The 24,173-nt window shown below is 35.8% G+C and overlaps 1 protein-coding gene across 2 annotated transcripts in view; it reads left to right on the forward strand.

The window, feature by feature from the left end:
- Nucleotides 1-24,173, forward strand: part of Itga1 (integrin subunit alpha 1) — a 144,244-nt gene that overhangs the window by 112,774 nt on the left and 7,297 nt on the right. For both annotated transcript variants that reach the window (XM_042690569.1, XM_042690570.1), the window contains exons 15-25: nt 1,332-1,462; nt 2,994-3,160; nt 4,772-4,908; nt 6,638-6,748; nt 8,375-8,584; nt 11,194-11,274; nt 14,559-14,635; nt 16,556-16,645; nt 19,594-19,696; nt 22,030-22,143; nt 24,068-24,172. In XM_042690569.1, the coding sequence (XP_042546503.1) occupies nt 1,332-1,462; nt 2,994-3,160; nt 4,772-4,908; nt 6,638-6,748; nt 8,375-8,584; nt 11,194-11,274; nt 14,559-14,635; nt 16,556-16,645; nt 19,594-19,696; nt 22,030-22,143; nt 24,068-24,172 (1,326 nt within the window). The remainder of the gene's footprint in view (nt 1-1,331; nt 1,463-2,993; nt 3,161-4,771; nt 4,909-6,637; nt 6,749-8,374; nt 8,585-11,193; nt 11,275-14,558; nt 14,636-16,555; nt 16,646-19,593; nt 19,697-22,029; nt 22,144-24,067; nt 24,173) is intronic.

The following is a 24,173-nucleotide window of genomic DNA, read 5'->3' on the forward strand; positions in this document are numbered from 1 at the left end:
TGTATTTAATGAAAGGCATGCAGTATCAGTGGTTAGGCATGATGGAACCAGGAAATGCATCTAGAGACTTCTCTCTTGTGTTCCATTGCTTTATTCCTCTGTATTAATCCTTCAACATTAGTAAAATAGCAATAGCATTTTACATAGAGAATGTTTTTAATCACTTAGGAATATGTGTCACAAGCAAGTTTTAATGAAATAGTGGTAAATCGAGGTGCAGCTTTAAACAAGAATACCACAACCAAATATTAGATTTGTTTACTTATTAGCAAAAATATTTTCTAAAGGAATAGATGAAGATATGCTTAATTGTTTCCATAGGAACCAGATATGTTGCTGGTGTACAACTTGAATCAAATTGAATCATTCCTTCAAGACTAACAAGACAGATCTCTCTCTCTCTCTCTCTCTCTCTCTCTCTCTCTCTCTCTCTCTCTCTCTCTCTCTCTCTGTCTCCCACTGAAAAAAAGTGGCCATAATTCCCAAAGAGACACAAAATTTAAAACATGAGAATTATTTCCATTTGGCCTGTCTGATTTGGTGTTTTATTTTATGTTATTTAAGAGAAAATCAAGATGATGAGAGTACTCCAGATGTAGGAGTTTCTGTCAGTCTGTTCTTCTTGACATCAGGTTCTATCAAAACAATATCAACTGGCACCAACACTGAGTCAAGAGGTGCAGACATCACACATACCATGCAAGGTTATATGCTCAGAGTAACCCCCAAGAGCTCCATATTCCCCTGTCTCCCCTACATGTGTATAGATATGAGTGGGTAAGAGGTATGAGTAAAGCTAGAGCTATTTTGACTGTAACTTTCAAGACACTTTTGACCCACAGTGAAGAAGATTGCATATTGGAAAATGTATTTAATGCAGTGTATTTGATAGAGTGATTATACCTAGTCACAAAGTTCAATGAATCCATGTTGACTCCTTTCACCTAGCAAATGAACTCCTATCCACTCTTCCATTTCCCCAATTGCTTGCTTACATGATCTGGTCCCAAAGTTTGCAGAATGTTTAAATAGCTCTATGTCATGGAATTGAGAAGTAACTAGAAATCAAAGACAGTTACTCATAATAGTTCCCTCGGATGTTACACAGGATGATATTATACAATTATTTCCCCTTTCTCTGGTGTCCTTGTACTATTAACAGAACAATGTCCTCTGGGAATATCTGACTATTTCCTCTTGTCTCTACATGGAGAGCCTCTTTGCTCCTAAAAGATCTTTTTTTTGTTGTTGTTAGCCAATCTAGTTTCATATCATATTCATTCTGAACAGACATTCTGACATAAAACTCTCTCTGTTGGCCTTTCTCACAGCGTATTCCTTCAGGTGGGGATGGCAAGACACTAAAATTTTTTGGCCAGTCTATACATGGAGAAATGGATTTGAATGACGATGGTCTGACTGATGTGACTATTGGAGGCCTTGGCGGTGCTGCCCTCTTCTGGTATGTACTTTATAATATGTGATTGATTTGATGCCATTTCACAGATAGTTTCAGTGCTCACAGTATGATTGGAGCTTTGGCCATACTATATGTCTATTTCTATTTCACTTCTTCATGGAGATACAAGTTTCTCATTTCACCAAGTGGGAGAAATCAGAGTCTTAAGAACCCAGAAGTTATATGGAAAGGATGAGTAGAATGACTCTTAATTTGGTCATCTATTATATACTTAATAATAAAATAAATATTGTTTGGGGGAAATTGTACTGAAAGAGAAGGCTTCTTTTCAAAAAAAATAAGTATACAAACAAGCAAACATCTCTAACTTTGAGTTGCACACAGCTTTCAGTGTTAATTGACTTGGTTCCTTGACTTGATTCATAGCAATAGAAATTGTCTCTCTTATAACCCAGGTTCTATTGGCAGGAGAATTCAACAAGGATTCTGGGATTTAAAGATGAAATTTTGCAGTACTTAAGCAGGGATAGAAACAGCATACAGATGACAGGTAATGAACAGAGACCATAAAAAAAGATCCAAGAGGAGATAATGAGAGCTTAGCCACATATACTAGATTGAACCACAGTTCTAATAAAGATCCACTTGGGTCATGAGAGGCTATGTAAGTGAACATTGATCAAGGCAATCTGATGAGTGAAGAATCTGTTTTACTAGATAGCAAATTAGCCATGCTTATTCATTGATGATGAGATATAAACTAGTCAGAATGCAGACGGTCTTTGTCAGTAAGTATTTCAAACCTTAAAATGTTCTGTTTATTCACAAGGAATTTACTTTGTAAAAATTTAAAGTTATAATTATTGACTATAAAGATATAAAATGTTTACAGACATCACAGCTCTGTATTTAACAACTAGTTTTTTAATGTAAAGAATGAGAGGTGATGGAATTCTTATGTTCTGGTATATTTATGTGCTACTATAGCAGACTGCCATTAAAGACAATGTTCTCAGAATATTCATAAGCAGTTTCTTATAGAGTTAAAAGGACAGCATAAATCTCACTGAAACTGAGAAAATCAAAATTATGGATAAAAGGTGACTACTGTACTTATTATTTAAGATAATATGCAAATGAAATAACAAACATGCACCCTCAAATATTATACTGCTTCTTCTTTCTAGAAACAGGGACAGAATTGAACTCACAAAGACAAACAACTATTACACTCTAGTTGAAAACTAGCTAGGTTCCACTACTTTTCTAGGTGTTTCAAAATTGGGGGGAAATGCAGAGGTCTGTAAAAGATAGTTTTGATTCTGGGCTTGCTTCTGGGAACTCAGTTCCATCTCTTTTCCATTAAAAGCAAAACTAAATCTTTGGCCTTCTAACCCAATGAAGTTTCGAAAATAACCTGAGTGTTTTCAGAACATAAGATACAGTCTCTCTCTGTGCCAAAAATGGTAAATAAAGGAAAATCATTTCCAGAAGATAACATAGTCCTCACAAGCTGATGGCATGCATCCAGTGCAAAAAGGTGTGAGCAATCCCTATTTTTATGTGGTACTAGGTCTCGAGATGTGGCTGTGGTTAAAGTGACCATGAACTTTGAACCTAATAAAGTGAATATTCAAAAGAAAAACTGCCATATGGAGGGAAAGGAAACTGTGTGTATAAATGCTACAATATGTTTTGATGTGAAACTAAAGTCTAAAGAAGACTCTGTTTACAAAGCTGGTAAGCATAATAATTACAGCAAGTACTTTGGTGATAAGGATAATATATTTGCTCTGGCTGACATGATAAAATCTAGTGGGATATTACATTTTCCTCAGCCACAGGGATTGAAATATGTTTGTCTTGTAATACTGAAGATTAAAAACAGTTCTGTTATAAAGGAACAGGTTATAAAACCTAGTAAATTCTATTGCAGGAATTATATGCAACATCCTATTTGTGTATATATATATTATAAATTATATATACATACGTACGTATGGTAATTCAGGGATAGCAATTTGAAATAGAATCACAATGTGTCATTTTTCCTTCTAGTAGATTTTCACAAAAATCTTCTTCCATCTCCTGCCCCCTCCTGGGGAACACTGGTACTGTGTAAGATCTGAATACTTTGCTGTCTCCAGTTAATTTTCCTTGAGAAGGCTAGGTTCCTCTTTGAGAGTTGGACTTCCTTGGTGTGGAGCTGTCAGGTGCATGTGTCAGCCTGTGTGTTCCCCTCCTATCCTATATTCAGTATTTCTCATTGTAAGGCAGTTTTTTTTTTTTTTTTGGGGTCCGGTCATGGGCCTGAACTCTGGGCCTGGGCTCTGTCCCTCAGCTCTTCTGCTCAAGGCTAGCGCTCTACCACTTGAGCCACAGCGCAACTTCTGGCTTTTTTCCTTTTTGCTTATGTGGTGCTGGGGAATTGAACCCAGGGCCTCATGCATGCAAGGCAAGCGCTCTACCACTGAGCCACCTTCCCAGCCCATGTAAGGCAGTGTTTTTAAATGACACTGAAATACACTGGAGTCAAAGCTCTTCATAGCTTTGACTGAGAGGAGTAATTTCCTCTGTCAACTAAATATAAGTAGAGAGGGAAAAAACATTAATTCTTAAAATCTTGCTTTCTTAAATTATATATGTGCATATAGATACTCTCTGACATAATTCTCTGACCAGAAGATAAGTGAAACATAGAGATGTCAACTAATGATTTAGGTTTTCATATGCTTCACTATCTCAGTTGTATTTAATTTTTATTTTAAAAAAAAAGCAATGAAATAAGGATTGTGACCTTCATATGAAAACAAGACTATTTTTTATTGTGGTATACTCACTTTATTGAAGTTAATAGTGCCTTGAACATAATCTATGGTGTTGCCTTTTTCTTTTAAAAATAGAAAAATATCTATGAAAGTCTATTTTTAACTCTATTCAAATATATTTGAAATTAAGGAAATATGTAACCAATATTTTTATAATGTTCCAATATTTCTAAACTAGGAAATATGTTGGAAGCCACAGACATGGCCACTAAATTAGTTATGTGTATGCACATGTGCACGTCACTATCTGTGTATGAGTACATGTTGAAAGTTACTATAATTAAACATTGAGTATTTAGTGAATTCACAGATGAGTTCTCCAGAGTTCTTCAAAGTTATTTTTGTGGCTGCTAATAATACCTTCCTTACAGTGATGGCGATATACAAAATAATATCACTTTGTCTATCCGACAGTGCTAATTTAATAAATTAAACCATATGAAAATCACTCCCCAGTAAACATTTCTGTTAATGTTTCTTTCATTTTATTTTTGTTCCATATTTTGTTTGTATACCTCTGAAGATATGCAGTACCGTGTCACTTTAGATTCATTAAGACAGATATCACGAAGTTTTTTCTCCGGAACCCAAGACAGAAGGATCCTAAGAAACATCACAGTCCAAGACTCAGAATGTACTAAGCACTCCTTCTACATGTTGGCAAGTAAATCATATATTGTAGCTGCCTCATTCCAAATCAAGTGTATGGTATAAAGGTCTTATTTCAAGTCTATCAAGTTCTTTCTTTTTGGATTTCAAAAGTGCACACCATAAAACAGACTTTTTTCGCTCTTATCAGAAAATTGCAGGTCCGATTTTTCATTTCCATGAAACCACCTTTAATTTCCCCTGTATGTATCAGATATTCATTTGTCATAGAACAGTGAAAGACCTAGTGCACCACTTGACAAGAGGTCTTATTGCTTATGCATTTCTTCATTCATGTATGCTTTTAACCTAAATATATTGGTGCAATTCTGTGGGTCTCAAGCAGCAGTGAATATGATAAATGATTCATGGTCCAGAGGACAAATGTTCTTATCTTCTTTCTGAGGCCCATTGAACTACATGTCTTGTACTCTGACTTTAGATTAAGGGAGAAAAAGCTGCTATTTTTTACCCTCTCGGGCTTTGTGCTACTTCAACTTTTTAAATTAGTGGGTACTGAGGTTTAGAAAGCAAATTATTCATCTCTAATGATTTCTTTGTAGAGAAGGTTGTATGCCCAACCAAAGGCAGGAATTTCTTAAAATATTTTCTTTTAACTATGTATAATATTAATTATAACCAAAAATGTATCCAAATTGGGTGCTGGTTTTAGTAACCAAGACTAAAACTTAAAAGACTTGAACATGATGTTGAGATTCCTGTCTCTGACTGACTTCTGGATTCTTGATGTGTTTATATTCTATGTTTTGAAATTTAAAGTTAGGGACAGAAGAATGACAGAAAATGACCACCCTGAGATGCTCCTATCTGGTATATTCTTACTCAGTAATTTTCACGTCAGTATTCCACATGAAACATCTCAGTTTACTCTATCACAGTCAGGTCAATTTATAATAGGAAGAAGCAAAACCAGTTATCCCTTCTTAGTTCATTAGAAGAGAGCATTTAAGAGTTAGAACTTGTTTAAAACTTAATGGGCACCAAACATATGTGAAACAATGTCAGTGTCTACACTGTGTCTGGTGACTGATGTTAAAAAAATTCCTTTTGATTGTAATGGAAATGTTCGTATGTGTCCAGCAACAGGGGTGGTGTTTGTATTCTAGCTTCCATTCTAAATGACTTCAGTAAGGTCATTTTTTTTTTCTTAGAGGCTGAATTAATCATCTGTAAAATAAGAACCATAATAGTTACTCATCGTACAGGACTATCAAAATAATGCACAATAAAGTATTTAACCTTCACAAATTTGATCATGATGAATGCTGATCATTGCTGGAATACTGACATTATTAATCATATTCAAACCATTTGTGTATCAGTTGATATTCTGAAATTATTATAGTTCTGGATTTATCCTATATTGAAATACAATTCACTTAAAAACATTTTCCCTGCGGAATTTGAGAGACATAAATTTCAAAAGTGAATTTTAGCTTGAGCTCTTGATAGAAACAACCGTGTATGCCAGCAGCTCAGGGTGTCCTGTCATTCCATCAGACCCCCCTGAGGAGGTAGAGGTGAGACAATGGATCATACCCTGAACCCTCTGCTTTCCAGCGGTGTCCTCTGTCAAGCAGGAAGGCCATCCCACACCAGCTTATCACATTAGACACATGAGACTGTCCCAGTGACTCACAGAGGCACAACGAAGCCACAGTAAGATCCGAATATTGGGTGAAGGCAATGCCAATGGTATACTTCATCTTTCAACTTCTAGGACAAGCATGACTTCCAGGATTCTGTGAGGATAACTTTGGATTTTAATCTCACTGATCCAGAAAATGGGCCTGTTCTTGATGATTCTCTACCAAACTCGGTACATGAACATGTAAGTCAGATTTTGTTTAAATTCACAGTGCTGACCTGTGACTATATTAGGGGAAAAATGCCTAAAATCATAAGCATATATCCTTATATCAATTATGTATGTGTGTATAAGGAATTAGACTCTTCTGTTCTTTTAATCCTTTTAACTTCTATTGTAGAAGCTTACAGGAATAGTAAATGGTATCAATCTTTAGTTCATCTAAATTCAGGGTCAATTGAAATGAACCCCACCCCTTTGTATAATAAGCACTAGATTGTGGGGCTATCTAGGGGTGAAAGGTGTCCTCATGCTAACCTTGGATTTGGACCATAAACAACCAACCGGTTGTCAGCAGGGAAGATCCATCTCCAGCCTCCTTTGTGGGAGCTTGTTTCATAAAACTCAAAGAGTGAAAGAGCGAAGCATCAGGTCTTCTTCCTCTGAGTACATCGCAGCCCAAGAACAGAGGAGTGAAAAGGAACTGAACTTATTTCCCCAGCCTTGCTTCAAAGTCAGAGTCTAATGCCCCATGCCACAGTGGGGCAGCAAGAGAGAAAACCTTAGAAGTGACAAATTCGTATTCTGGATCCATCTTTCACTCTCCCTTTCAACCTTCCAAATGTCTTTATTGTCTTATACATACCAGACAGAGAACTAGGAATTAAGCTAGCAATTAGGTATTAACCACCAAGTAAGTCCTGTGCTATGGAGGAGAATTTCAGAGTTTCAAGCTCCGGAGTCAGGAAGAGTCAGGAGTCAGTTTCCCAGGCTCAGGACTCAGGAAGAACTCTCTGTAGTTGTGACATTGGAATTGAACAAGGGTGAGGGGAGACGAAGGCCCTCCTAGGCACTGGCGAAGTTGAACTACACTCGTTAGAGTGATGTAGGGTGGGACTGGAGGTGACGCAGGAGTGAAGTCTTTCAGGTCTTGCTGCCACCACATGACCTAAACAAATTAAAGAGCAGTGCAGTGCTGCTGAAGGTATGCATTTGGTTCAGTGATGGACCCAAATGTATATTTTTGGAGGATTATTTCAGCTAGAATATGGAGAATGATGGAAGGGAAGGAAGACTGGATACAGGAAAACAGCTAGTAAGCTGTTGCTTTAACTCAGGTAACACACAGAGAAGTGCGAAAGGACTTGGGACATATTTAGTGAATGAGGTAGGAAAGAAATAGTGCTTAGGATGAACTACATAATGGGGCTTAACAAGAAGAAACAAGTGAAGTTTCCAAATGCAGTTTGACTACTTCCCACCTCACTGAAGGACCTTCATGACATTCTCAAGTATTTGATTCTTTTCAGTTGAAAATCTCATAGTGAGAGTTAAGTAGAACTTGACCTGGATTTTTTTTTTAAAAAACTGGTATTCTCTCACAGGATAATGCCAATGTAAAATGTCCTTGAAAACTATATTCTTAAAAGGAATAGAAAAAAATCAGTATCTACAAGTGAAAGTGCATCCTTTTCCCTCCACAAAGTACAGGAATAATACATAAGTCCTTCAGACTGCAGTATAATCAATTCTCTTGAAGGTTGCTTAACTGACTTTTTGATACTATGCCATTTCCGTTACACAAATTGAGAGGTAATTTTCTACAAGGCTTAACTCCATTTTGAGATACATTTTACACGATCATTTCAGATTCCCTTCGCCAAAGATTGTGGAAACAAGGAAAAATGTATCACAGACCTCACCCTGGCTGTAACCACCACAGAGAAAGACCTGCTTGTTGTCAGGTCCCAGAGCGACAAGTTCAATGTCAGCCTCACTGTCAGGAACAAAAGGGACAGTGCCTATAACACCAGAACAATTGTGCAGTATTCTCCGAATCTCATTTTCTCAGGAATTGAGGTAAACCTGCACTTTTCCATTTATTTATTCTCCTAACAAGCATTGAACCTACTTGTCATATTGCAGAAGTACTTGCTTTTATTTTAGAATTTATTTAGAGTAAGAAAATGAATTTTGTACAAAATTAGTTTAGTGACAATGAAGCTATTGCTTAAAAAAAAATTTAAGCTCGGTGCTGGTGGCTCACACCTGTAATCCTAGTAATCCTACCTACTCAGGAGGTTGAGATCTGAGGATCACAGTTCAAAGCCAGCCCGGGCAGGAAAGTTCATGACACTCTTATCTCCAATTAACCACTAGAAAACTGGAAGTGGCATTGTGGCTCAAGAGGTAAAGCACTAGCCTTGAGCTGAGTTGCTGAGGGACAGCACCAAGGCCCACAGTTCAAGCCCCACAATGGACAAAAGAGAGAGAGAGAGAGAGAGAGAGAAGAGAGAGAGAGAGCTTTTTTACTTTCTTTGGAGATATATGTCTTTACTTAGATTCTGGATAGCAAAGGATAGCTAATATGTCAAAATTGAATGCTTCACAGAGTTATTCAGTCATTGACACTGGAGTTAAGAAAATAAAAATATAACAACTAAAATAAAACACATTCAACACAGGAGCAGAGACTTGTGTGCTGGAAAAAATAAATTACACGCAGAAAAATCAAGATATTTTTTCCCGCTGAGTTCAAACTTTTTACTTTGGCAGAATATTTCTAAGTGACTATATTTTACTGATTCATAGCAGAAGGGTTTTTTAAAAATATTTTGTCAAAAATGTAAGTCTCTAAAATGTTTAATTTGGCAAGAGCATGCATCTGTAAAAGTTGCTATATTAGAGTCAGTAGTATGTCTAAATTTGAAGTATGCATCTAATTCTTATCACTAGAAGAACCTCCTTAAGTTAAAATTGTAAATACACAGGTATAGATAGATATAGATAAATAGATATAGGAGATATGAGCTACTAATATATGATTTGTATTTTTTTTTTTTGTTCGGCCGTGGGGCTTGAACTCTGGGCCTGAGCGCTGTCCCTCAGCTCTTCAGCTCAAGGCGAGCGCTCTACCACTTGAGCTACAGCGCCACTTCCGGTTTTCTGGTGGTTTATTGGAGATAAGAGTCTCACGGTCTCTCCTGCCCGGGCTGGCTTTGAACCGCGATCCTCAGATCTCAGCCTCCTGAGTAGCTAGGATTACAGGCGTGAGCCACCAGCGCCTGGCTATGATTTGTATTTTAAAAGCAGTTCTGGCTGGGTGGTGTAGGTCAATGATAGAGTGATGTTCTAGCTTGCATGAGGCCTTCGCTTAATCCTCAGAACAGCAAAAGAATGCATGTGTACATAGTATTAAGACATTGTCATCTAGTACTCATAAATTCAGATTTTCACTGGTATTTTTTCATTTTTCAGGATATCACTTGAGACATGAAACTGAGACATATTTTATATAGTATATAGATTTTATTTTATATAGTATAGCATATTTTAGACTCAGAATCTTAATTATGAATGTGAAGTAGTTATATCCATGCAAAATATAAGTGCAAAGTAATGTTGAAGTATTTGTAAAAAAAAAAAAGTACTATGTTCAAAATCATTGCTTATGTCCTCTCTGACTGACTAAGGACTTCAGAAGAGAGGCAGTACAATAAAACCAACAGTGTACCTCCTCTACTTTTAAAAACAATAACAACAATAATTACACAGAAAATTGTGATGGTTTGAAATCATTGCCTTGTATTTGCTAGGCAGGGATTCTACCACTTAAGCTATGGCATCTATAATTTTGGCCTGTTATTTCAAATAGAGTCTCTGGGTATAAACCAGTTTGACTGGTCCACAGCCCTCCTATTTAGACTTCCCACATAGTTAAGAAAACACATGCATATCACCACATGAAACTTTTAGTTGGTTGAATGTTTGCCTCCAAATAGCTAGGATTACAGTTGAGAGCCACTGTACACTTTCTTGAGCTACGTTACATGTGAGGTATTATTTTAAAGATTTCCTCTATTTAATTTTCACTAGTTCTTTTAAAAATTAGATATTACCGTGTGTCAAAAGCCTGAAAAACTATTTTTCCACATGTTAACATTCCTGCAATTGAATTTTCCAGTTGATAGCCTACTTATTTAAGTGGCAACATTGTTTTTCCTTCTTACTGGTATATGGAGTAATGGTGTATCTCATGTCCAATGACATGTTTAAGATTGATGACATAGAAAACGAGGCCTAGAGCAGTGAGGTGGTGATAGATGAGAGCCCCTGATCTCACCCACTACACTAAACTCCTCTAAGCTCTAGACTCTCCGAGCACTGCTTTGTGTCATATAGCCTATGTGAGCCTGGGAGGTAGGTGACGTTAATGGTCTCATTTTTTCCAACCAAGTATTTAGGCAAGCCGGTGAGGTGTGCTTCATCTTCTTGGCACCCTCAAGTGATGTTTCCAGATTTCCAGAAGCTGTGGAACAGGTGGTCCCCAGAGTGTTATGACTCCTTCCTCTAAACTGAGCGAGAAATCTTGGCAAAGCCATTCCCTAAAGCACAGCTGGGGAAATTCTAAAATAAGTTCAAATGTTTCTCATTTCTCTGCTCTAATTGTTTACTTTCTCTCTCTCTAGGGGATCCAAAAAGACAGTTGTGAATCCAATCATAATCTCACATGTAAAGTTGGCTATCCTTTTCTGAGAACAGGAGAAATGGTGAGCAGATTATATAAAATCCATGGAGCAAATAGTTACAAAATGTAACACATTCAAGGCCTAATAGTAAATCCTTTGGATGATAATTTAGGGTCACATAGATGAAAAAGTTTCATTTTTAAAAATTGCAACTTGAGCCAGATACTGGTAGCTCACACCTATAATCCTAGCTACTCAGGAGGCTGAGATCTGAGGATCGCAGTTCAAAGCCAGCCCTGGCAAGAACATCCGTGAGACTCTAATCTCCAATAAACCACCAGAAAACTGGAAGTGGTGCTGTGGCCCAAGTGGCAGAGTACTCACCATGAGATGAAGAGCTCAGGGACAGCATCCAGGCCCAGAGTTCAAGTCCCATGACCAACAACAACAAAAAGAAAGCAACTTGAAATGTGCTATAATCTGAATGTTTGTGTCTCCCTAAAATCCATATGTTGAAACTTAATCCCCAAAGTGATAGTCCTTTGAAATGGGACCTTTGGGGTTAGGAGGACCAAGGAAGGTTCTTTGACTTTTCTCCCAAATGAGGTCACACAACAGACATGATCTGTAGAGGAGAACCTTGATCAGATGCAAAATCTACTGGTCCTTTGATCTTAGACTTCTCAGTCTCTAAAATTTGGAGCAATAAATTTCAGTTGTTTATAAATTAGTCAACATAAGGTATTTGGGTATAGCAGTTCAAACAAACTTATACACAATCAGAAGCCAAGTACTGCATGAGTCAAGACAAAATTTATAGTGGACAAATGGATAAACCACTTTACATTTCCACCAGCAATGGTTAGGGTTCCAGTTTCTCCACATTATTGAAGTCTTTTTTATTACATCTATTCTGGTATATTTGAAGTGATGTCTAATCATGTTTTTTTTTTTTTTTAATTTTTTTTTTTTTTTTTGGGTCCGGTCGTGGGGCCTGGACTCTGGGCCTGGGCGCTGTCCCTCAGCTCTTCAGCTCAAGGCTAGCACTCTACCACTTGAGCCACAGCACCACTTCCGGCTTTTTTCTTTTCTTTTTTTTTTTTTTTTTTGCTTATGTGGTGCTGAGGAATCGAACCCAGGGCCTCAGGCATACAAGGCAAGCGCTCTACCACTGAGCCACCTTCCCAGCCCTAATCATGGTTTTTTTTTTTTACTCCCTAATAATTAACTGTCTGTGACCATCCTTTACCCATTTTAAATTAGGTTTTCTTTGTTTATCATTATATTTTAGAGTTTCCTGTTATTTTACATTAAAGTCTCTTTTCAAGTATATGACCTATAAATTCTGTCAATTATCTTCCTCTGAAGGGCAAAAGTATTTAACTTTGATGTTGTCAATTCATATACTTAATCCTTTTGCCATTGTGCTTTTGGTTTTGTATCTAAGAATATTTTTTTTGCCTGATCCAAGGACACAATTTTTTTAATGTTTTCTCCAAAGAGTTTTGTGATTTGAGTTCCGATCCATTTTGAGGAACTGTGTGTATATGGTATAAACACAGTACAGCTCATGCTTTGCATATGGGTATCCAGCCCTCCCACACCATTTGAGAAAAGGCTAGTCCTTCACTACATTTCTTAACTTTCTTCTTCTCTTCAGTAAATTTTTGCTACTTGTAAAAGTTTAAGTCAAAGAATCTCTTATGTTATCCATAGGATAAATAACAAATATTTTTGGTGGATGGAGATTTTCAATGTAAGCATTTTAGAATCAGGTGAATATAAATAAGCAACTTCTTCAGGCCCACTTCTCTGCTAATTATCTTTCCCTATAGGCAAAATCTCATCAAGAATTCAAAGACTTGCACTGCCATGCTAGTCATGGGAGTTAAACAAAGACCAGGACAGGGGAGCCCACTGAGCCACCGAGACAATTTCACCTTTTGTATATTATAGTTCAAGCCATCAAGTAAAGCTTTTACTAGAATGGTGATTACTATCCCAAAGCAAGGGGAAAAACTGAAGAGTTTGCAATTCTTAAAATATATTTTTTCTTTTGAAAGAGAAGAAAATGCAAAAGGCAATTCTTTGTGACTAGTCATTCCTTCTCAGAATGGTGCCTAGATTGATTTCAAGAGCTATGGTTATCAAACCTTCTCTGTGTAGCACTTAATTACAAAGATAAAATTTTAGATATTTGTCATTCATTTTACATTTTTTTACTCTCTGTTTTTGCTGGTCCAAATTCCAAAATTCTTTGGTTTGCACAAAGTAAGACTTAATTCTGAGACCAAAGAAATGTAATTCTCTGGATCTAGAATATTGCAGATGACAAGCTTCTTTCAGTAAATAATTTAGATATGGTCTGCCTGTTGTTTGTCAAGAGTCTAGGATCATGTTCAGATTTGGTTTATCAAAAAGCTGCTCCCTATATCACAGAGATTGCATGACATTTTTAATTTTCTAAGTATTATCTTAACTATACAAATTTCAAAAGCAAAATTCCCTTTTTAAAATTATAATTTGAACTTTTTCTAAATAGCTAAGACTTCGGTATCATTTTCTTATTGTTATTCTTCAGTGGTCCGTGCACTTTTTTTAAAGTATAGATTAATGGATCTAAATATATTTTTCTCTATTTTATAATAAATACATGTCAATGTTCGTTGGTACTTAAACTTTCTATATTAAAGAGGCTTCATTTGTGACCATGTGACAATTATGTTTACTATGATGATTTGGTAAGCTGTGGTAATATAATAAAATAAATGAGCTGTACTTTTGTGATGATGGACTGTGGCATATAACATTTGCTAATGCTATTTGATAAAGTGCTTACATTTTATACCATCATGTGACATGATCACACAACGGTGTGTAAGTGAGGAATTTACTTCTCACAGCTATGGAGCTGAGAAGTCCAAGATCAAGACCATAGCAGATGCAGTATGTGGTTGGAAGCATCACTTTGCTTCTGGCTGCATCCTAAATGGCGGAAGGGAAAAGGAGAATTTTAGGGTTTCTTTGATGAGTCCTATCACATGGCCCTCATGATTTAATCTCCTATAGAAAAGCCCAACCTCTTATCCTCTTAACATTAGCCATTCAGTTTCAGCACATGAGTTCTGAAGGGACTTGGAACATTCAGACCATAGTAATAGACAAAGCATATCCCATATTCACCGGTCAAAACACCATTGTGTGTCGTATCTAATTCTTTGTGTTCCTGACTTGAGGATGCATTTTGTAAGATAATCTTTCTGAAATAACTTTATAACTTGTGCCAGTCATTTAAATAAGCTGAATGTTTGAATCAGAGTTTAACATTTTATCTGTTACTAATGATATATATTTTTATTTCATAGGTAACTTTCAAAATATTATTTCAGTTTAATACATCATATCTCATGGAAAATGTGACCATTCATTTAAGTGCAACAAGGTTGGTTTATGTGTGTGAAGACATATATGCCTTGTGTGAATTTCTCCCGTGTAACTAAGATATGTTACCTTATGAAGTTACTGGCAGAAAAATTCCATGTACCACTTTACTTCAAACAAACGTCCTTATAAGTCATGGACAAAAATAAGGAAATTCTCATTAAATAGAAATAATCAGTTGTATTAAAACATTGATTATATAAAGTATAGAACATAATATAATCACACAAAACTTACATGTACCAAAGTCCATTTATTTCAACAGAATCAGCTCATCTTACAACTTTGACTGGCAGCCAACAAGATCAATTGATGATGAACTTAAAATCTTGTGACATCTTTTGTAGTTTAGTAGATTTTACCCATATCAGCCAAAGCTTCTTAAAGTTATCCTAGAACACGTGGACTAAAAACAGCAGGTGGCTCATAAGGAAATAGAGATATAGATTAACTTTCTTCTAAGTAGAAGGATCCACTGCACCATCATCAGGAAAGGTCAAATCTTATCTTGGTTGTTTTATTTCCAGTAACTAGCATAGTGCCTACGTATTATACTCATTAAGTCAGTGGAGAATAAATGAACAAATGGGAGAAATGAATTCATAGATAATTATTTCTGCATATTCAGTTTAATCTAACTCAGCAAGTATTTATTTGATATCTATTGTGGGCAAGGTATTGTGTTAGTCACTATAAGAAATATAAAAATAATTAAAGACACAAAAATTCTCACAGGTGAATATTACAGTAGGAGATTTAGACTAACATACAAATTATTATAATATGTAAGAAAGTAAGGAAAATCCATTGGAGATATATAAATCATGTGTCAGAGGTTCAATTAGTGGAGAATGAAATTGTACTTATTGGTCAATGAAACACATAAAGCTTTAATAAGAAAATGTAATCAAAAATAACCTTAAAACATGAATAGTGTTACACAGAAAGGTTGGATTTTAGGATTTGGTAGAATATTTTCAGGAAAAATAAATAGATTGAGCAGATACTCAAAAGATACACGATTGTGTATCTTGACCTATCTGGAGTAATCAGTTTTAGCTGAAACAAGGAATAGAGAAGATACTAATGGGAAGTAAACAAGAAGTATGCATTCTACCATATAATACTACATACTGGACATCAATATAAAGAAAATTGGTCTTGATGGAGCAGGACTGGACATATTAGAAAGTTTTTGAAGAATAAAATCACGTTATGAAGGTTAATTTCACACACTACAGTACACTGTGGGATAGCTGAATGAGAATGGTACCCATCATTCATACTTAGAGTTCAGTCACAGCTATGCCCATGGCAGTCAGCATGCTTCATTCCCTGCCCTGTTCACACCAGGCAGGCTACTGTATGTACTTGGGAAGAAGCAGAGCCATCAAGAGTACTCAGTGCCCATTCTGTAACACTGTATGCTAGGTATTTAATTAGTTGCTAGAGATCTGTATGACAACAACAACAATAATAAAATCTAACCCTTTCTTATTGTTATCGTACATCCTAAATACAATATTAAGTGCTTTACACTGATTGGCCATTTAGTCATCATTTATTACAAAGCCTATGCAAAAGCCTGTGATGGTTTGTGTTCCAAACACAAATTCTTGGTGCTCAACTTGAACCAAGTAAATATACATAAGCACAGTAAGCTGAATGATGTAGTGGGGCTCACCATTTCAGTCACAGACTTCTGAGAAATGTGAGGTTAGGTCAGTGTGATTTCAACTGTAGCTACACATCAGAATCAACATGGGAATTTTCAGTAATGCTTATCTCTTGCTTCCTTACTCGCCCTAATTAAAAATAAATAAAAATTCAAGAATTGTGAATATAACCTCTTTTGAATGCTTAGAATTGTCTCTAACCAGACAAGGTGAATGATTGTTTGAATGCATTGTCTGGTTTTCAGTGACAGTGAAGAGCCTGCTGAATCTCTTTCTGATAATGGAGTTAATATTTCTATCCCAGTAAAATATGAAGTTGGACTACAGTTTTACAGGTAGGAGGAAACGATGCCTTTCTGTTAATCAGATGCTTCCCAATGAGTGGTCTGTGGCCATCACCTGAGAATAGATTAGAGGCAAGTTTTCCAGCCCACCCCAGGCCAGCTGAGCCAGAACCTCTGGGAATGATGCCCACCATCCTTGAGGAATATATCTTCCAGGTTAATTCTCACATATACACTACATGACTCAAAATATGAGGGGCTAGTGATACTGGATTGCATTAGCAGCTAGTCTTCACACCCGAATGCAAAATCAAAGACCTAGGAGTCCTTTACAAAACACAAAGCTATCCAAGAGATCACACTGTATTTCTTGGCCACTGGTTGCCAATCATGGGATCTTATTAGCCTGACTATACAGAATACACCGATTAAAACATTTCTTATTCATGATCTATTTATTTCTTTCACTATCCATAAACCATTCTTTCTCTTAAGAGCTTCTTTTTTAATTAAGTTTTTATTGTGAAAATACTGTACAAAGGGGTTACAGTTACATGAGCAAGGTAATAAGTACATTTCTTTTCCAACATTGTTGCCTCCTCCTTTGTTTTTCCCCTACCAACCCTTCCCTCCCACCTCCTCAGCTATACCCACCTCACCCCCCATCCCCTCCTAAATAGTAAAGTTCGTTTTTTGACACAGCATCTTGTACATCTCATTGTTGCAATGGGTCAATCTGTATCCCTATTTAAACAAGTTGTTTTTTTCCATTCCCCTCCCCAAATTATACCAACATCAAATACAGTAAATAACAGAGGTTATATCATGGAGGAAGGACATACAAAGCAACAAAAAAATCATCTTATAAATAAGTTAGAAATAATAGCAAGAAAGAAAAACCACTTGAGTCCTTATCTTGGGGTTCATTTTGCCTAACATCATCTTATCTGACCTATTCCACTTGTCTCAGACATATACTAGTTATTGCAAATAAGGGAAACCATGGGACCTATGTTTCTTTGAGCCTGGGTTACTTCATTTATTATAATTTTTCCATTTCATAACAAATGGGGCAATGTCATTCTTTCTGATGGAGGCATAGAATTTCATTGTGTATATCTACCACATTTTCTTGATCCATTCATCTACTAAGGGGCATCTGGGTTGGTTCCATAGCTTAGCTATGGTAAATAATGCTGCAATAAACATAGTTGTGCTGGTAGCTTTAGTATGGTCTTAAGAACTTCTTATTTACATGGACCTACCCAAATACAAATAATGTTGAAACTTTATATAAATGCCATTGCTTCATCACAACTGTAAGCTTTTGATAGGTATGCATAATGTATACAAAAATGTACAGAATTATTGAATATTTCCACTTAGTCTACATATCATCACTTATTTTCTTTTTCACTCATGGTGAGTATTGTACCACTTGGGCTGATTATTTGAAGATAAGAATTTGCCTTGGCTGGCACCAAGCCTCCTATATAGCAAAGAATATAGACATAAGCCACCAGCACCCAGACCCATCATTTATTTTCTGTGACCCCTATCTTTACTAATAAGAGACTGAAAACTGAGGATTACAGGCTGTAAACATATATATTGCTTCTATTCCTTAGCATTTAACAAGTGTTGTCAGTTTTATATTTTCCTATATCTACTTCTATCAGTACAAAGTTTATTTTCTTAGTTTTCCACTTCCTGAAATCAAATTCTAGCTAAAATTTTAAAATCCTTTTTTTCTTGACCAAAGTGCTCCTTTAACTTATGTGCTTAAGTTATACTAAGTTCCTATACAGAGAAGATTGAACTTTTTAAGTTTAGCAATAAATACAGGATTTTTAATTTTTAAAAATAAACATATTTAACACCTTGTTAAAATTCAGTCCTATCAGAAATGTCAAAATTTAGTTTGATTTACCATTGAATATAAGTGGTAGTGAATTTACAGAAACTTTTCACTTGTTAATAATATTAAAGCCACCAATACAACTATGTTTATTGCAGCATTGTTCGCCATAGCTAAGATATGGAACCAACCCAGATGCCCCTCAGGAGATGAGTGGATCAAGAAAAATGTGATTATATCTATCTACATATACACATTTATGTGTATATATACATATATATATAGGAATTCTATGCTTTCATCAGAAAGAATGACACTGCTCCATTCATAAGGAAATGGAAAGACCTGGAAAAATTCATATTAAGTGAAGTAAGCCAGACCCAAAGAAACATAGGTCACATGGTTTCCCTTATTTGCAATAATTAGTATATGTCTAGGATAATTTTAGCAGATGAGCAGAATAGCTCAATCACTATGCATACATATGACCATATAAGATGGTCCTAAGGGAAATGAACTCCAAGACATGGAGACAAGAAGTTTGTCTTTGTTATTGGTGGTGGTGCACTATGTGATTTTTTTTGTTTCTTTTGTATGTTCTTCCCCCTATGGCATATGCTCTATTGTTACTGTAGTTGATTTTGGTACCCTGGTATTGTATATAGGTTTATTTGAATTGAGGAAGGAAAAGGGAACAAAAGAATAGTGAGACACAGGACAAGGGGGGACCAATGCAACAGCGACATACACAAGACAATATGTTGGAAATGATCTGCACAACTTAGGGGGCTTGTAGGGGGGGAAGTAGGAGGAAATTGAGGGAAGGGGTAACAAGGTTGACAAAAAATGTGCTCATTACTTATGTAACTGAAACCCCACTGTATCTCACCTTGATGATAAAAAAGAAAAAAAACTCATATAGCCTAGTGTTTTAGGATCAAAATAGTATCAATTACTATTGAACTAAATTTTATAATTATCCTCTTCTTCCTCAAAGATTTAATTTTGCGTGATGCAGTTAAAATAATTCTCTGATTTGAACTCTATTAAGTATACCTGGTATGTAGAAAGAAAGAACGAGATTGAGTAAAAGTTACACTTTTTTCATTTTACTTTTAATTTTCTAATTAATTTTCTTAAGCTCTGCAAGTGAGTATCATATTTCAATTTCGGCCAATGAGACAATCCCTGAAGTTATTAATTCCACTGAAGACATTGGAAGTGAAATTAATATTTTCTACATGGTAAGGAAGTTCCTTCATATTAATATTCTGACAAGTTATATGTAAATTCTTAAATTAAGGCATTAACTGACACTAAGAAATATACTTCAATATTTAATCCCTATATCACTATTTAAAAATATTTTACTTAAGGATTATTATACTTTGAATCAACTTTAAAAACCCAAGTCTCTAATTTCCCTATAAAAAGACTTAACAATTAAGATGATTTTCTAGAAAAAAATCTATATAACCAAGTAATTAATAATGCTAGATATAGACTTTATATTACTTTTAATATAATTAAGAAAGACATATTTTAAGTAATTAAGACCACTAAGGGTATAGTTCAAATGGTAGAGAGCTTGACTACCATATACAAGGCTCTAGGTTACAACTACCATGTCACTAAAAATATAATTATTACTATTTCAAAAACAGATGATTTAAAAATTCTCTTATTAGTATTTTCTTTATTCGACCATTAAATATCTCATTCCCCCTTCTCTGTGGAGTGATATAATATAAATTAAAGAATTTTCCAGAGCTCCAATATTGCACCTGGCTAGCGTGCGGTACTTAGAAGAATTTTCCTTTAGGTGAAACCCAGTAACTTTCAGATTTCAGTGACCTTCCTGGTAATGTTGTTTGCAATAGTTTAAAAACTGAACGTAAGCATGAAATAGAAACTTAACAAAGTGAACCTACTTAACTTCTATATTCTGTGAAGACAGTATCATATAGTGAATGCAAAGACAATGTATGGCAATATTATAGAGGGTATATTTTGGAATGAGAAATCCTGATTCAGTGCTTTTCTAGCCGTATGATCTTAGAAGGTTTTTACTCTCCTTTGACATTGTTACCTTATAGATAAACCAGAGACAAGGGAATCTATCTTTTTGGATTATTGACAAGGTCAAGAAAATAATGTTACTAAAATGATTAGTGACTTGTAGCATATAGTTAACAACAAATGTTTTTATATGGTGGTTGTTATTTAGCTATTAACAGTCATATTTTTAATGAATCTGCATGGTTTATATCATAATCAATTTTATACACAGTACATAAATTTTTGTTTTTATACAATGTTATAAAATGAATATGGAAACTTTCATTATACTCCATTATATTTTCTGGTTTTTTTAGTAGTTTACAATGGTTTTGACTGGAACCCATTTTACTAGGGAAAAAATGATCATAGCAAATATATAATGTCTGACTATCAGGAAACAGGTGGGGTTTATCTGGAAAGCCATTCTAGGCAAGCCCAGGGCATATTACTATAAGATAGTCAAGAAACATGTTTATATTTAACGTTAGAACCAGCTTGTCAGGAGTCCCCAGAATCGTGAGATTAAGAGATATGTATTCAATGTTCAACAATCACAGGGAATTTCTCCAGACAAAGCAGTTTTTAGTCTAGCAAGCTTAGTTAGGTATGTAGTGGATTTCCTCAAAATCAGACTTCCAACTCAGCTAATACAAATTTTCAAATGTGCTTTAGAAAGGATTGGGAGCCTGCAGATGATGATTGTGTGGCATAAGGGTAGCCCGCTGTACCCAGTACCCCAACTCAATTGCTCTTTCCAAGCAGGCAAGGACTTGTGGATAGTGAGTTCTGTTTTCTCTGGATTTCATCCTGTCCACTGTTCCCTACAAACTTACATTCATCACTGATAGAAGACTATGATATTGAGGATGCTCTGTTAGTAGGTAAAACAAAAGGAGATTGAGCTGTAAACTAACCTGACTCTTCAGATCAAATTATCAAACAGCCATTGACAGCAGCCTTTGCTTGAGGACAAAATTGTGAAGGGAAAAAGACACTATGTGATTTCCCTGAGCAGTAGAAGGAGGTCCCATCTAGCCAAGGTTAGAAATGATTGAGGGCTTTGGGGAATTATGACTAACTGAACTAAGGTAAGCAAAAATAAGTTAAATTGTTCCATGTCGATTAGGTAAGTGGACTTTCTGATTCCCACAAACCCTCTTATGTTAGAAAAGATGTTGGGCATGTCAAGAAAATAAGGAGTCAGGACAACTTTTCAATTCTGATTTTCTGTTTATTCTGATTTTATTCTGATTTTTCATTTATTCTATATTCGAGTGGAGAATGGAAAAACAATGTGATTTATAGGTAATACACGTTGCCAACAATAGATTATTTTCTTGCTGGTTAAATTAAGCCAATTCCCTAGGCAGGGTCATAAACTGTGTTCATTTAGGGAAATCAAAATTTTATACAACTTAATGAATTAAAAGCCAACATCTTTCATAAAGTGGACAGGAAGCTGTTGAAGGATAATGGTTTATGATTTTTCTTCATCTTTTTTTAAAAATCTCTGTAGATTAGAAAAAGGGGACATTTTCCAATGCCAGAGCTTCAGCTGTCGGTTTCATTCCCCAATTTGACGTCTGATGGTTATCCTGTCTTGTATCCAACTGGATGGTCCTCTTCCGATGTGAGTCACGAGCACATTGTAATCATGGCATTTCTGTTGACCTCCTCCTTTACAATTCAGCCTTTTATTCTGCACTTCCCTTGTGGTGGGTTGATCTAAGTAACATGGAGGGTCATTTGGAAATTTTAAAACAGTAATAACTTCCACTGGTTATTTAGTAGGTAAAATAATTCTCTAGGACTGCTATAACAAATTACCAAACATTGGTGGTTAAAATTCATGGAACTGGGGGCTGGGAAGGTGGCTCAGTGGTAGAGCGCTTGCCTTGCTTGCCTAAGGCCCTGGGTTTGATTCCTCAGCACCACATAAGCACAAAGAAAAAAGCCAGAAGTGGTGCTGTGGCTCAAGTGGTAGAGCGCTAGCCTTGAGCTGAAGAGCTGAGGGACAGCTCCCAGGCCCAGAGTTCATGCCCCACAACCGGACCCCCCAAAAAATAAATAATTCATGGAACTTCATTCTTCACAGTTCTGAAGGCCAAAGGTCCAGAATGAGGTGTCAACTCAGTTGGTTCCCATAGAAATCTAAGGAGAATTTGTTCCATGCCTTCTTTCCTAGTTTCTGGCGGCTGCTGGCAACTCAGTGCTCCCTGACTTCCAGCAGCCTAATTTCAGTCTCTGCCTCTGTCTTCAGGTGGCCTCCTTCTCTGAATTTCCATGTGCTCACCTCTTCTGTCTCTGTGCATTTTTGCACACTCATCATGGGATTTAGGGCCCTTGAAATCCAAGATCCTTTCATCTAATGATCTTTAATTGAATTACCCCTGCAATGATTCTGTTTCCAAATGAGATTAATTTCACAGGTTCTGGGTGTTCCAACTTGGGTAAATCTTTTTGAAATCAATATTCAACCCATCAGAGTAGATATTAAAATTATTAATTACCAGTTTTTACCTGAAATCAACCACTTGAGTCACAATTCCACTTTAGGCTTTTTGCTGGTTAATTGGAGATAAGAGTCTCATGGACTTTCCGCCCAGCCTGGTTTCAAACTACTAGCCCCAGATCTCAGCCTTCTGAGTAGTTAGGGTTATAGGCATAAGCCCATTGGTGCCCAGCTGTTTGATACACTTTTAATTTGTTTGAGGTAGTCAAGTAATTCTGTATACTTTCCCGTTACTCCTAGATACATATAGCTGCATATAAAATAATAGAATGCTGGTTAATTACTGTAAACAATAGCAATATTGTACCCCCTGTATTTGTTCAGTAAGATTTTATGCCAGTTAATTATTATCTAGTGCTAAAACAGTAAGTATCCAATTAATGCATGCACAATTTTGGCATTTAACTATGTCTCTTTTCTACAGTTTTAAACAATAAGTATTCTCTACGATTAATGTATTATATGCATGCATGAAACTGTCATAATAAAACCTATTATTTTGCACACTGAAATCATACTAACAAGAATCGTTTAAAAATTATTCTTGGAAACATTAAATAGCTACAGTAAAACTTATTTTGTAATCATTTATGTTTTCCTAAGAGCAAGAGAAAAATAAACCTCTGGAATTTCCCTATAATTCCCTCAAAGAATCCATCTGATGAAAAAAACTAACTTTTCAGTTGAGTTTCAAATTTTTTTTCTCTTGGTATGATGAGAATTTACAAGCTAATCTTTGAAGAAAACAATAAATTAAGGAGGATTCTACTCATAAAACAGTGAATCCTATTTGCATCCTCTCTTTTCCATAAGACACTCCAACACAACTCAAAATGCTGTGGTAACAGTTATTATTTTTGGAGGGTGTAAGATGGAAAACTATGGCCTCTGCCTCACAATTTCTTCCATCCTGCACAGCACAAAGATGCATCTTTAACATATGGCACTGCTTGTCAATATCAGCTTCTTCGTGTTACTGAATTCATTTGTTTTCCTTTGACATTTGGCAATGGCTGATAAGAGAAATGTTTTCATTTCTTAGAATGCAAACTGCAGACCCCAGAGTCTTGAGGATCCTCTTGGAATCAACTCTGGAAAGAAAATGATCATATCAAAGTCGGAAGATCTCAAACGAGGCACACTGCTGG

Source organism: Dipodomys spectabilis, unplaced genomic scaffold, assembly GCF_019054845.1.
Source record: "Dipodomys spectabilis isolate Male_0828 unplaced genomic scaffold, ASM1905484v1 ptg000138l, whole genome shotgun sequence".
In the NCBI taxonomy this organism is placed as follows: Eukaryota; Metazoa; Chordata; class Mammalia; order Rodentia; family Heteromyidae; genus Dipodomys; species Dipodomys spectabilis.